At 37.2% G+C, this 14802-nt stretch overlaps 1 protein-coding gene across 2 annotated transcripts in view; it reads left to right on the top strand.

Annotated features, from left to right (window-relative positions):
- Positions 1-14802, top strand: part of LOC108709590 (CUB and sushi domain-containing protein 2) — a 599445-nt gene that overhangs the window by 519228 nt on the left and 65415 nt on the right. For both annotated transcript variants that reach the window (XM_018249580.2, XM_041584029.1), the window contains 7 exons: positions 1506-1693; positions 6691-6885; positions 7343-7459; positions 7818-7931; positions 8898-8993; positions 10200-10403; positions 11582-11706. In XM_018249580.2, the coding sequence (XP_018105069.2) occupies positions 1506-1693; positions 6691-6885; positions 7343-7459; positions 7818-7931; positions 8898-8993; positions 10200-10403; positions 11582-11706 (1039 nt within the window). The remainder of the gene's footprint in view (positions 1-1505; positions 1694-6690; positions 6886-7342; positions 7460-7817; positions 7932-8897; positions 8994-10199; positions 10404-11581; positions 11707-14802) is intronic.

Raw genomic sequence — 14802 nt, 5'->3', positions numbered from 1 at the left:
AAAGCTAATCACTCATTGGTTGCTATAGGTAACTGCCCATGGGCAAATTTGACCAGTGTTGAAAATGAGCGCCAACATTTTTTTCAGTGGTCATTTTTTCTTGCGGCAACTTTTTTGTCTCTGCAACTTTTTCTCCAAATGCATGAAAATCAATGGGCATTTTTTCATATGGCGACTTTTTTGTCACGGCAAGTTCACCGCAAATCCATGCCTGGCGAGAATTTCGCTCATCAATTGTTGAAGCAGTGCAGAACTGGCACACCTCTCCATGCAAGAAAGGTAAATGTCATGCTGAACAAAAATACACAATCCCAAATTTAAAAAATGTAAATATGCTTTTTTTTATATAACTCAATCCCAGTGGTGTACAACCTTAAAATACCAGGTTCAAAAATGGTTTAATGGCTTACTGCTGGTAGAATAAAAGAATGGGCTCCCTCATATTTAAAACTTTAGCACGTTTGTGTAAAATAAAACTATTTCCGGATATTACCTAGACTCTGAACCCTGCATCGCTCATTTTAGCTGCAGAAAAGTACAAAGTCAGATTTAATGTATCTGGCTAATGTGCTTCTTGACATTAAGTACTGGACAGGACTTTTTAATGAAGTCATTTGCTTTTTTAAGGTGTAGAGAAGATCAGAAGTGATAATAAGGCCCCAAAGGACAGAAGCATATATCCGAGCTGCTGCTAGAGTTTAAACTTGTAGCATCATGGGAGCTGTATGATACGCTGCATGACAAATGATAAAAATACCAGGGACCTCTAGTGCTACAGGGGTTATCCACCTCTTCACAAGCCAGGAGAGGGTCTTTCTAATTAGATGGGCAGCCAACTTATTGTATGTGTGTTTATTCTAGCCCTAGGGAAGTTTTCTCTCACAGTATGGAAGCAGGAGATCAGAAATAATCAGCAAAAGCTTCTGAAAGTGATGGTTGCCTCTGTTCTTTGATAAAGTTTTGTTTTTTATAGATATCGATTCATTTACAAATGATAAATTCATACATTTAGTAGAATATGTTCCAGGCTGAGCCCAAGAATCTGCTGTCTGTATAGTTGATTTAAGAACCAAGGGTGACAAAAATTAAAACATCTGAAAAGGAATTCAAGTGCATTATGTTAATTCAAACTATTTTTAAGAGAAATTAAAGCATTAACCAGCATATACAAAGATGGAGAAAAAAAAGTTTGCCCCTAATTTAGTAGGAATAACAAGAAAATGGCCTGCAGCTATAGAGATTGCTTTTAAATATACTAAAGCTGTACAGTGCTTTGCACTCATGGAGCACAATACAAATAAAAATACACATACATACAAATATAACTTTAGCTGGTGTGAATGAGACCTAATTCCTGTGTTTTGAAATTATTGTAGCTGTTATTATTTTGCTGGAACAGAGACATCAGCAAGCACTGAAATGTCGAAACCTGACCTAGTGTTGTCTCTTATCATCAGCAGTACTAACCTAATGAATCACAATATACTAACTGCTTCTTATTCCAGTTTCAGCATAGAGCCTGGTTATGATTTCTTGCACATCTACGATGGACCAGACTCCTTAAGCCCATTGATTGGTAGCTTCTATGGATCTCTGCTACCTGAGAGAATAGAGAGCAGTAGCAACAGTCTTTTCATTGCTTTCCGCAGTGATGCTTCAGTTAGCAGCGGGGGATTCGTTATTGATTACACAGGTAAAGTACATTATGCCTCCTGTTTCCAAAATTGTTAAATAGTATTTCTGAATGATAATGAGTAAATACCATGTTTCACTTAAGCATACTACTTAAAGACAAAGTGGACTAATAGTTTCCATCTAGCAAAGGAACAGGACACAGCCTTCCCTGCATTTTTAATTGTTACCTAGTGATAGGTGAATTTATTTGCCAGGCATGGATTCAAGACAAATTTCCGGATTCTGCTGACGGCAAATGATTTTCGATGCGAAAATTTGCCATTGGACAAAAGAGTTGCACGTGCACATAAAAATTGCTGCATGTCAAAATTATTCGGATGCCCATTGACTTTAACTCATTAGGACAAAAGAGTCATACTTATAAAAATTATTGCTTGTGTCAAAATTATAATTTTGACGCCCATTGACTTCAATGCGTTTCGTGACAGATTCGCCCATCACTAGTTACTTCCCAAATTTACTATATATTGACCATAGGGTCAGCAATATTGTGGGTATTAACTGACATTACGGTCAGATTTATGAAAATGTGTGCTCACCACAGAAAGAATCTACTTTATATTCATTCCTATGGGATTTTTATAATTATATTTATCAATGGGTTAAAGTTAGAGTTTAACAACTGATAAATACTCTCTGACTTACAAATAATACCTACGGTTTATGATTCAAAAAATCAAATCTAATAGGGCTAATGTGACCCCAATACCTCCTACGATACCACCCACGCCTTATATCACTAGCTTCAATGGCATCCTCCTATCACTGCACACACAGAGTGGATTTTGGCCCAGGAGTGCACACAGTTTAGTAAATTACGTGGAAAGTTTTTTTTTCTCTGCACTTTGCAGTGCACATTCATTATCTTACAACTTTATCCTCCTATTTTATTGAACAAAATAAAGCCGAATACTGAGAAAAGAAGCAAAATAAATACTCTAACTAGCCTGACAGCAACTGTATTCTCAATAAGGATTTGCTTTACAAGGTTTTCCATAATAATGTCTTGTTGCATTTCATGTCTTGTACTGTAGCATATAATATGTTTAAACTAAAGGGATGTCCAATTTTTATTCTTTATAAAATCATTTTCACTCTTTTTTTCAGCAGAATTTCTAAATGTTTGATTCCAGTTATAAAGTTGTTTTATTCCCCCATTCTCAGTGATTTTTTTAAACTTAAGAATGTGGTCGTAGGTATAGTGCTCTCAAAGTTCCTAAACCATAATAGGTTTCATTAATCATTCATATAATTTACTTGCTTCTTATTGATACATATGGAATTATGTCTGTGAAGTGTTCTGTTAAATGATAATATATATCTCATTCAATTTGTAGCTGGGTAAAACTTGAGCCCAGCAAAGAAATGCATATTTCATTTAATATCACCCTGAAAAAAATGTTCATTGCCACAAATAAGTAGTGAGAGCAAGGATCCAAGGCTATTGTCAACTGCTATAGTTAATCACTAGTTTCAGAAGGCTTATATTGATATAATACTCAATTTTTCCTTATTCATCATCATCATCATTTATTTATTTAGTGCCAACAAGATACGCAGTGCTTTCAAGATTCATATGTAACTTAGGCGGTAGTGTTTGATTAATATACATTCTGACTCACAATAGATAAAAATCTCTCTTTGTATGAGTGTAACTCTCCTGTCAAATCACTTTCTGTGATGTTTGTAAGCACTGTTATAGAATTCATATCAAGGGTTAAAAATCAGTCAGAAAGCTAAATTTTTGTCCAGATAAAGCATGTTTTATGAAGGAATGAACATAAGATAACACATGTTTAGTGTACTTCTCTGTGGTAGATGCTCCTTCTATGCTAAAAGCTCTATTACACTTAAAGGGATACTCTCATGGGAAAAAAATTTTTTTTCAAAATGAATCAGTTAATAGTGCTGCTCCAGCAGAATTCTGCATTGAAATCCGTTTCTCAAAAGAGCAAACAGATTTTTTTATATACAATTTTGAAATATGACATGGGGCTAGACATATTGTCAATTTCCCAGCTGCCCCAAGTCATGTGACTTGTGCTCTGATAAACTTCAATCACTCTTTACTGCTGTACTGCAGGTTGGAGTGATATCACCCCTCCCCCCCCAGCAGCCAAACAAAAGAACAATGGGAAGGTAATCAGATAACAGCTCCCTAACACAAGATAACAGCTGCCTGGTAGATCTAAGAACAACACTCAATAGTAAAAACCCATGTCTCACTGAGACACATTCAGCTACATTGAAGGAAAAACAGCAGCCTATCAGAAAGCATTTCTCTCCTAAAGTGCAGGCACAAGTAGCACTATTAACTGATGCGTTTTGAAAAAAACATGTTTTCATACACAGGCCCTGAATCCTCTGTGCTAAATGATAGGGAAAGGGTACTCTCAATGGCAGTGGCTCCATCTAGTGGGATCTGGGAATACACCTACGGGTTGCCCCACTTGGAAAAAATAATTAAACACACCAATTGCAATAAACCAAGCAGAGTAGCATACACATCAATGTCAACCCTTCCCTGGGTAACCCGTGTGGTAAATCTAACCCAGGCAAAGTCTTTCCCAAGGCAAAGTCCCACACTCCACTCCTGGTGGATAAAGAGAGTCACAGTCTATTTTCCCCCAAGAGCCCTTAAATTTTCCTAGGTAGCGCTACATTCCCAAATACATCTCCAGATGGACAGAAGTAGTTGCTCCCACGTAGCAGGCACACGGACAACACCTGTTCTCAAACACTCACCATGGACTCACATAGATGGGTCAGACATCCCTAGTGACTCAATCCTCAGGCTGGTACCCAAGCTAATCAAAGCCAAGCATGACAAAGCTGCTTTATTCTTCAGTGCACAGCTCCAACAATATCCGCAGTGTGAGCACCTCACAAGCCCCATTTCAGATCAGCATCCATCCATCAGGCAGCTACTGTCACAGTCTCTCCCCTGCCTCCAAGCCCTAAACCCTCCAGGGTTGAGCCCACCAGACTTGGGCCCCACGCCCCAAGTCTTACAGGGCCTCTCAAACTCCTTAGACCCCTTACATTTATTCTATAGTTCCCTTCCTGCTGAAGTGAAACTTAACGAATCACTGAGCATGTGGCAACTAAGCATTTTATACTCCTTGTGCAGCAGAGACACCTTCTGGCAAAATCTGGAATCTGCCAGGGCTCACTGTACATGGGACAAAGGACTCACTCCCTCTCCCAGAGCCAATTTAGGTCCAACACTTAGCTGGTCACAGCAGGGGTTTTCCAACCATGTGGAGACTTTCAGACGATAGGGGAACTTAACCCTATGTGTCCCTACAGATGTGTAGAAGACAAATCCATTAGCCCAGGCTTGACTGATCTTTTTGCAGTTTTCTTATTAAAATGTATTTTGCTTAGGAACATTTATATCTTCTTAGTCTGCACTTGTGTCTAGATTGGAAATAAAATGTCACTTACCATGCTACTCTATTCAGATTCTTTATCGCTGCTCTTGCTCTTATTTCCAATTCCCACCCATGAATACCTATAACATGATTTTGAAATGAAGGCATATCGCATTCAACCCCCTTTATTATTGATTATAATCGCCAGGATAAGCAGAGGGGATATATTGTATCTGCCTTACAAATCATTAAAGAAAGGACCACTGTATTTCTATTTCCTGCCTTAATAAGGGCATTTACACACATTTACACACATTAAATATTTATACTTTTGCATACAAGTTTATGTGTGTATGTTTTTTATAATCATCATTTCTTCATGAAAGCCTTAAATAAATCAGAAATACCAAAGAGATGATCAACTAAAAACAGTAAAGTGCAACACTGCAATTTCCCATGTTTTCTACCCACTATAGAAGCTTCCAATGCAAATGTAACTCTAGTTAGTAAATTGCACACATATGAGCTGAGCTTTGCTGAGTACTATAAGCAATGGAAATTGAATGTGTTTAACTGCTCAAAGCAGTTAAGTGTATTCTGGTAAAGTTTTCCGTAGATAACATTTTCATGACTGTTAGGAAAGTGTTAAACAGGAAAAATATTGAATCCTTCTGAATTTACCAGTTAAATCCTAATACATTTACCCAATGTTTTTTAAACTAATAGTGTTGCATAACCTATTAATAAGCTAATTAATTAATTTGTAGAATTTTTTTTTGCCGGGGTTGCTTTGCTCCTGTTATGTGAATTTTTAACTTTGTCCGTGGTGTTCTTAAAGTTGACCTTTAGCAGCCAGTAAGCATTTAGATTTTACTAATGCATTTTGAATTATGTATACATAAACACAACCTACCCCACAGCATACCATACTAAAGGTGGCGACAGACGTAACAATAACGATCTTTCTTGGAAAAGACCTTTCCAAGAAAGATGGTTTGTTTGAATACACACGTGTAGAGCTGAATCGTCAGATATAAAGGTAGAAACAATAGAATTCTACCTGTACCTGACAATTCAGCACTAACAATAGCCGATGTTCAGGTGCCTTAAAAGGCACCCGATCAAAATTTTTCATCCACCCAAGTCTTCTGCCGATATCGGTCGGCTCTTTTTCCACCATATACGCACTGAATATCGTACGAAAATTTGTTTTGTACGATATTATCTGTGCATCTATGGCCAGTTTAAGTTTGACCAGTCAACTAAACCAACCAATCCGATGGGATATTTCACCTGAGCAAAAAATGCTCCATTTATTATATATGTGTGTATGCAATATAAGATCAGGAATACAGGTACTGCACTTCAAGTACTTCTAATTTTTCATGTGCTTCCATGATTCCCATACTTTGTTGATTCACCCATTCACTCTCTGCTATTGGCTAGTTGTATTCTATCAAAGGTTACCACATTTGTTAAACCAAATCCAAACTTTAAAATGTAAATAGCTGTCTTTGGTGGTATATGTGTTTAAGTGCTAGTGCTATTTTAGTACCTTTTCTGAGAGATTTTGTTTAAAGTGCAAGTTTGGAACATTTTCTTTGTTTTCAATATCTTTTAGAAAACCCCAGGGAGTCGTGCTTTGACCCAGGGACAATTAAAAATGGCACACGAGTTGGAAATGACTTGAAGCTAGGCTCTACCATTACTTATTACTGTGAGAGTGGCTATGAAATTCAAGGGAAATCTACACTTACCTGCATTATGGGAGAAGATGGCAAACCAATCTGGAATCACCCAAGCCCTTCTTGTACAGGTAAGAGCTTAAATAATTAGGCAATAAACAGGAAACTAGAGAGATATTATGCAATGTTTATTGACGAAGCCATGCCCCATAAACATAATGTACATTTAGTCATATATTTGCTTTGTTATGATTTTAACCTAAATATGGTAATTTCAGTGTACATGCCGATAAGGTTCAATCTGATAATGCATGTTCATTTTTTGGCAAAATGGATGGATTTGCTGACATCATATAGATGAATGGTAGATAGATAGATAGATAGATAGATAGATAGATAGATAGATAGATACAGGAATAGGACAGGAATATGAAAAGTCCCTATATACTGTATGAGTTATAGTATCAGGTAGAGTCTTGTGTGTGGTGATATGGTATAGTTTAAAAAAGGTCAGAAGTTTCAGGGCCTAGTTTTAGGGGTCTAGTCAAGTTAATGGATTTTCTATTTTTGTCTGTCTGCTTATTCTAGCTCCCTGTGGAGGGAGATACGTCAGTCAAGAAGGAGTCATTTTGTCTCCTAACTACCCTCGCAACTACACCACTGGACAGAGCTGTTCTTATTTTATTGTGGTTCCAAAGGATTATGGTATGAGGGACAAATTTTGTTAAATGAGGGAGCAAACCTATTGTCTTGTCACTTGTTGGGAAAATAGTACACATGCCTTTAAATGTTCAGTGTAAGTCTTGTTGTAATTCTTGGGCAATGTCTTTATGTCATGCTATTTTCTTCCTGCTAATGTGCAATGTGTTAGTTGTTTTTGTTAGGTGGGCTTGCACCTGAAGCCTGCTATGTTACAGGGGAATTCTAGCTGTGCAGTTGTTTTGTTCTGTGTCAGTTTTTTTGTGTTGGTGTCTAATTTTTTGTTAATTAATATGTTTGCTGTGTCTGCCTAGCTTTCTCATGTCAACATGGTCTGAACATGAGTTTCTCTCTGTTTTACCAGTGGTCTTTGGACAGTTCACATTTTTTCAGACTGCACCGAATGATGTTGTTGAGGTACATGATGGACCTGATGACCATTCAAGGCTACTCAGTTCACTCTCTGGGTCCCATACAGGTAAATTGCTAATATGACATGTGGACATGTGGGGCAGGTAAAATATGTTTTTATATGTTAAATAGGTTTTTAGACCTGAATATGATGGATCTAATGGAACAGATAGCAAATAATGAAAACCATGCACATGCTGGCTCACTTATGGTTCCTCAGGCATTTCCCCCTCAGGCATTTCCCACAGTGAAAGAATGCAATCAATCATAGATAAAATGCTTCTTTGTCAAAGACAAAGAGGTATCATGAAATCATAATACAAATGAAATAAATGCCCAAAGAGCATCCCCAGATTGTGTTACAGGTGTGCACTGTTACAATGACATTATACCAAGTATATCATGTAGCAAAAGTGGAAAAGGAAGATAATCACTAGCACTTACAGTGACAATAAAGATTGTGTTAGGTAGCCTTGGGTCCTAAAAGTGTTGCAGAACTTCAATCCCCAGTATACCTCTGTCAGTTAGATTGCCAGAAGTAGTTCTACAATAGCTGGAGGGTAGAGGGTTGCCAGCTTCTATGTCGAATTTGAGGAGAAGCAAAATTGTTGTCTTGGGAATAAAGATGCAAAAAAGAAAGCTTATATAAACTGCTGTAGGTTACTTGCACATGTACATAAGCAGCAGAAAGATTAATTTTATAATGCAATTCTGTTCATTACAGCTTTTGATTTGTTTATTTTGTGCTGTATTCTCTCTGTTTTTGTGTTTCGATTAATCCCTGTAAATAATGCATTTCTCCTTAGCAGCTGTGCACACACAAGTTAATTTCCCATATCGGTTTAGTTGCCTCTCCAGCCAGAGAAATGAGTGCAATGTCCCAGTGCTGTACAGTGTTAAACAGACTGCACTGTGCACGGTCCATCTCACACACTGTGATCAGATCAGCATGTTCCCATTGGAAGTCCTTCAGCAGGTTATCTGCTAGAGGCAGGTCTCACTGCTCTGTGACACATGTGCTCTGCTCTTGCAGGTGAATCTCTACCTCTTGCAACTTCAAACCAGATTTTAATTAAGTTCAGTGCCAAGGGGCAAGCGACAGCCAAAGGATTTCATTTTGTCTACCAAGGTAGGTTTGAAAAACATAATGTCTCGTCCAAGTATTGAATTAATTTTGCAGTGTTACTCAACCAAATATGGCAATATAGGTTTGTGAAAGACTGGGATTCAAAAGTGGGAATACTAGAGAAGGAAAGTTTAAAATGTCATTGAAAGAGCTGGCATACAGCCACAAGCTGGAACTTTTGTATGATAAATGTTTAGAGTTGTTAAATTGCACTGAATGTGATCACACGACATGGGCCAGTTTTCCTTTGTCTCTTTCTCCCTCTCTATAAAAGAGAGAGATATTATATAAACTGTGTATATCAAAGTTGTACAATCAAATTTTCTAAGTTGTTCTGTTTTATAAAATACAGGGGTAAACAAGTGAAACAGCAGACCATGTGGCAACTCAGGGGCCAACGTTTTTAAAAGTTTTTGTGGGTCCCAAAAAAGATTTAGGGTCCAGTAAATTCTAGTTATGCCCCTAAATAAATGTTATACTTGCTTCTTGCTTTTTAACTTAACATTGACATTTTTAAAATGCCCATAAACCCTAATTTATTTTGTACAAAAAAATGGCCATGTACTCAATAGTGTATATATTAGTGTATATTCTGAGCAGACTGATCCTTTGCAGTCCAAGTTTTCTGCTGCCAAAAGCAGTAGTCCCGAACCAGTGACTCATGTGCAACATGTTACTCATTAACCCCTTGGATGTTGCTCCAGTGCCCCCAAAGCAGGTGCTTTTTTTAAATTCTTGGCTTGGAGGCAAGTTTTGGTTGCATAACAAGGTGTACTGCCAAACATAGCCTCCAATATGCTGCCAGTCCTAGGGCATACCACATGGCCAATCATAGCACTTGTTTTGTTACACCCAGAAACCATTTTTATGCTTGTGTTGCTTCCCTTTTTACATCTGAATGTGGCTCAGAGGTTAAAAATGTTGGGGATCCCTGCTCTAAAGACTCAATTGCACTCAATTACTAACATTAGATATATTTTCACCTAACAGTAACCCAAAGTAAACACTTATGATTAACTATGTTTAGCCAGCTCCTGGTAGAATGTGTAAGCACAATCTTGGTTGGTTGCCATGGTTTATTACCCAATGATAGTAAAGGAAAGTGCAAGCATTATGGCAGGCCACAGGGCTAAGTTTTTCACTGCCTTAGCCCTTCTTATTTTGATTCCATTTTCACCCCTTTAAACTCTCTTCATCCATTTTTCCCAGCTGTACCTCGTACCAGTGCTACTCAGTGTAGTTCGATTCCCGAGCCAAAATATGGCAGACGACTTGGCAATGATTTCTCTGTGGGAGCAGTTGTACGCTTTGAATGTTTTCCTGGGTATGCTCTTCAAGAGTCCGGAAACATTGAGTGCCAGGCAGTTATGGGAGCTTTGGCACAGTGGAACACTTCTGTACCTTCCTGTGTAGGTATGTAACATATGGCTTGTTGACTAGTCCTCTCTGACTTGATGTGTGATGATTACTCACAGTGCTGTGCCTAGTTATTTTTTAGAGTTCTTGGCAATGGCTTCTTTATTTAATCTTGATTTATGGCAGATAAATAAACCAATAAAAGCCAGTAGGATACTTACTGTATTTTCATTATTTTAACTGCAGTGGGCAGAACAGCCAACTGCTGGTAGTTGAACAAATAGAGCAAACACGTTGTGCAAACTGTGCATAACTGTACATAAAACAGGAGGGTTCAAGCTTCAATTTCAAACACTCAGGATGTAGAGTTCGATGGACATCTTTTCTGAAAAATATTCCCAGGAAATTTAAAGGGGTGGTTCACCTACAAGTTAACTTTTAGTATGTTCTAGAATGGCTAATTCTAAGCAATTTTTCATTTGGTCTTTATTTTTTTTTTATTTTTTGATATATTTTTCCTTCTTATGACTCTTTTCAGCTTTCAAATGGAGGGCACTGACCCCATCTAAAACAAATTCTTTGTAAGGCTGCAAATGTATTGTTATTGTTACTTTTTATTACTCAGTTTGCTATTCAGGCCCTCTCCTATTCATATTCCACTCACTTATTTAAATCAATGCATGGTTGAAGGGAAATTTGCACCCTGAAATTGCAAAGTAGAGAGCTGCTGAAAAACGCAAAATAACGTAGAAGCCACAAATAATAAAATATTGCATATTGTCTCAGAATATCACACTCTACATCAAGTTAAATCTTAAAAAAGTGAACAACCCCCTTTAAAGAAGAAGGAAAGGCTAGGTGTGCCGGTTTGGTAGGCACCTCCCAGTAATTATAATCAGTAATTACTTCAGATCATGAGAGGTGTTCCTCATTGCTGAAAAAAGGCACCAGCTTTGGGTACTATTGTAGGGAATATTGCACCTCCATCTTGTTTTCAGTTTCTAAGTCATTTTGCTTATAATGCCTGGGTCAGCAGCAAGGATCACAGGGGCCAGAAGCAAGATAGCATCATGGAGCTCTCTACAATATTACTTTGAGCCTGTGCAGTGAAGAGGAAATTCAGTTTGTTTAGGAATTTTATGCACCTACACCCCAATCATTAAGTGGTAAAAAGCATTCTTGATCTATCATCACTGTGTGATCATTCCTAACAATTGTCCTTTACCAATTTGCAGTACCCTGTGGTGGGAATTTGACTGAGCGAAAGGGAACAATTCTGTCTCCTGGGTTCCCAGAACCATATTTAAACAGTCTTAACTGTGTGTGGAAAATCACAGTCCCAGAAGGAGCAGGGATCCAGGTAGGACCTAAATATTAAAAAAAATAGCCACATCATCCAACAACACTGCTATGAATCGATGTATAAACATATTTGTGTTTTGTAGCAGTCAAAGGATTCGATTTTAGGGTTGTTTGTTGGGACTCCATATTGCAACTATATGTACCAATGATTTCCAGTTACTCCCATAAGCACCCCCTGAAAAATAATACCTTGTTAATTTTAAATTCTGCATTTCTGTAAATAAACATGCAAGGAGGCCTCCCAGCTTGAACTTGCTGTGAGTGCCAGTGTACTTTTGTAATTTTAAATTCTGCTATGCTAAAACATGTTTGGCATGATTCCATATCACAGGGACACTGGGAGGAATTTGGGACTCATTTGTAACGAAGCCTGGTTACTGGTATTACTGTTATTGAAACGGTTATTATTTCTGTGGGAATTCAGTGGAGTCAGGCTTTCTTTGTTTTCTTAACTGGCATATTAACATTTTGTATTTTAAATGATTGTATTTGTTAAACATGATAGAATATCTAAGTAGGTTAGTGCTACAAATGAGGACTATCCTAAATGTCAGGAGTACAAAAAAAGATTTAGCATTGTTTCTTTGTACTAAACTCTACACATGTCCCTCAGGGATTATGACTTTCTTTCAGTGAGGGACTGTAAGAATCCTACATGCTATCAAAATGTTGATATGAAGTAACAGGACTAAGGTGAAAGAATAGAACAAGCTTTTTACAAAGCTGGGAAAAATTTAGAAGACTAGTTCTTTGCAGAGAAAATGTACGTGACATCAATCGTACCTTATTTTTATCTTTTGTTCTGAAGATGACCTGGCCTCCACCCCAACTGCAGTCCTCAAGATCTCTCTCAGAAAAAATAAACAGCCATCTTGTCCACGATGCCCGCATTTTCAAACCATTGTTCTTTTTTATTATAAGAGTTTCTGTTTCAAAAAAAAGAAATACAATAATATTGATATTTTTTCAGAGAGAGGTAGCAGGTCCACAGGTGATTCTATTATTATTTATGTCAATATGCACCACTCTTTGTTCAAGTATCAACCTTTGTAAAGGAACACATATTCTTATTAATTGATAAAGCTTGTAAACTTTGTCTCTCCTAGTCCTCGGAAAAAAGTATAAAATTGTAGGTAATGGCTATTTAATAAGTTAAGGGAGGTTTTACTTGCAATTGCTACAGGACATGGCAATTAAAGGAATGAATTAGAATAAGGCTAGAAATGCTGTATTTTATATATTAAACAAAAACATAAACTTACTGCACCACAAACCTAATCAAATAAATGATTTATGCTTTCAAAGTTGGCCACAGAGGGTCACCATCTTGTAACTTTGTTAAACATGTTTGCAAGGCCAAGACTGTGCACATGCTCAGTGGGGTCTGGGATTCTTAGGGATTGTCAGAAATGATAAAAACAGTACAAAAATAATATCTGCCGGAAGCCAATACAGCAAGACTGTTTAATAATCAGAATAGGCAGACTGCACTGGATCCTGTGTTGTCATGTAATCCAATGTGGATTTTATAGTTTTTGGATTGTTTAATACAAACCTTCTCCAACTCTGCAGAACCAGTGGCTGCAACAAAATAATCTTCCAAATAGACTCCCCGTTTATCTGTTTAAATCTGACTCCATGATCTTTGTCCCTGCAGCTGGAGTTGGAAACAGTAAAGGGGATGTAAAGGCAAAAATAAAATTCAATACAAATCTCTACACAGTCAGGGACTGCTCTACAGGAAAACAAACAAAGCTGCTTGAGTTCTGCATGGCTGGGAAGTAAGGCGGGGGTTCCCCCTGCTGTTCATAAGTATGATTGTTTCACTGCTGAGCAGTTAGGGATCGTCTGACAATTCCTATCCACAGCAGTAAATGAAGGGAGAATTTCACTGCATACAGTCAGATTACTTATAAAAACGGTGCACATGTTTTAATTAAAGTATATTGGAGTTAAGTTTATTTTTCATCAAATAAAGTAAAAATTGGATTAAATTTTAATTAAATTAAGTAAAAATTGGATTTTATTTTTTTTGCCTTTACATGCCCTTTAAGACTTTAATTTAACAGAATTATTTCACAATCATCCTTTTAAATGTGATCACGCGTAATTGCCAGTGTTGTTGACAAGCTTTATATCTTTCTGTTGCACAACCTTTTGCAGTAAACGTTTCATTAAACTCTTTGGCTCATTTGCCCAGCCTGCAAATTGAAAGAACAGTCTCCCTACCTAGTAAGGGTATATGGACATTCATAAGTTAGAAAACGTTGGCACTAACAACACCGCTTAGCAGTATTTATGTTTTAATTCTTAACTGAAGTTCTGTTTAATGGTCTCTCCAGCATACGCCTGAGGGTTGCTCAAAAAGGCACCAATTTTTGTGTGCTCTGGCATTGCAAGGTAGTTCTGGAGAGAACTTAAATATCCAAGCTGCTAGCCTAGCATGAGGTGTATATAAGGTGAATATTTCTAACTGAATTGCAGCCAATGTATCAAAGTCCTTGTTATTTTTTAAGGAATGCATAGTGAGGACATTAAATATTTGTATACAAAAAAAGTTATGTGTCAAAAAATTACAATTTATTGCAGTTTTTTTATTGCTCAAATTGCACCTACAGTACATAAGGTAGGTAATATTTTATTTTGATGAAGGTAACAATCGTAGCACATATAGGAAATAAAGGGAGACTGATGCCATAGTGGCCTTTTCATATTTTTGTGCTGTTTACTGCTTACAGCTAACCATTTGTACATCAAGCATATTAAAATTACTAAAATTACTAAATAATAGTAACTAAACTTTATCTGTGCGTTAACAAATAAGTCCTTTTTCCATGACTGCATATACGTATACATTGATGGGGCGCACACAATCGAATTGAAAGAGAGGTGTCTACGTACATTTCATCTGCATTTTCAATGTCCCAAATTTGTGCCGGTGTTACTTTTTTATAGCCTTCTGGAGCATTTCTAATTTCTACAAAATTGAGAATTGTATAGTTTTGCACCTATTGGAGAGAGCTTGACCCAGGACACATTGTGTCTCCTTAAGGTCAATATTTATCACCTCAGTATCATTTACCACAGCATTTTC

This window comes from Xenopus laevis, chromosome 2S, assembly GCF_017654675.1.
Source record: "Xenopus laevis strain J_2021 chromosome 2S, Xenopus_laevis_v10.1, whole genome shotgun sequence".
NCBI classification, from domain to species: Eukaryota; Metazoa; Chordata; class Amphibia; order Anura; family Pipidae; genus Xenopus; species Xenopus laevis.
Note: the sequence above shows the minus strand (reverse complement) of the source record. Positions and strands in the feature narration are given on the sequence as shown.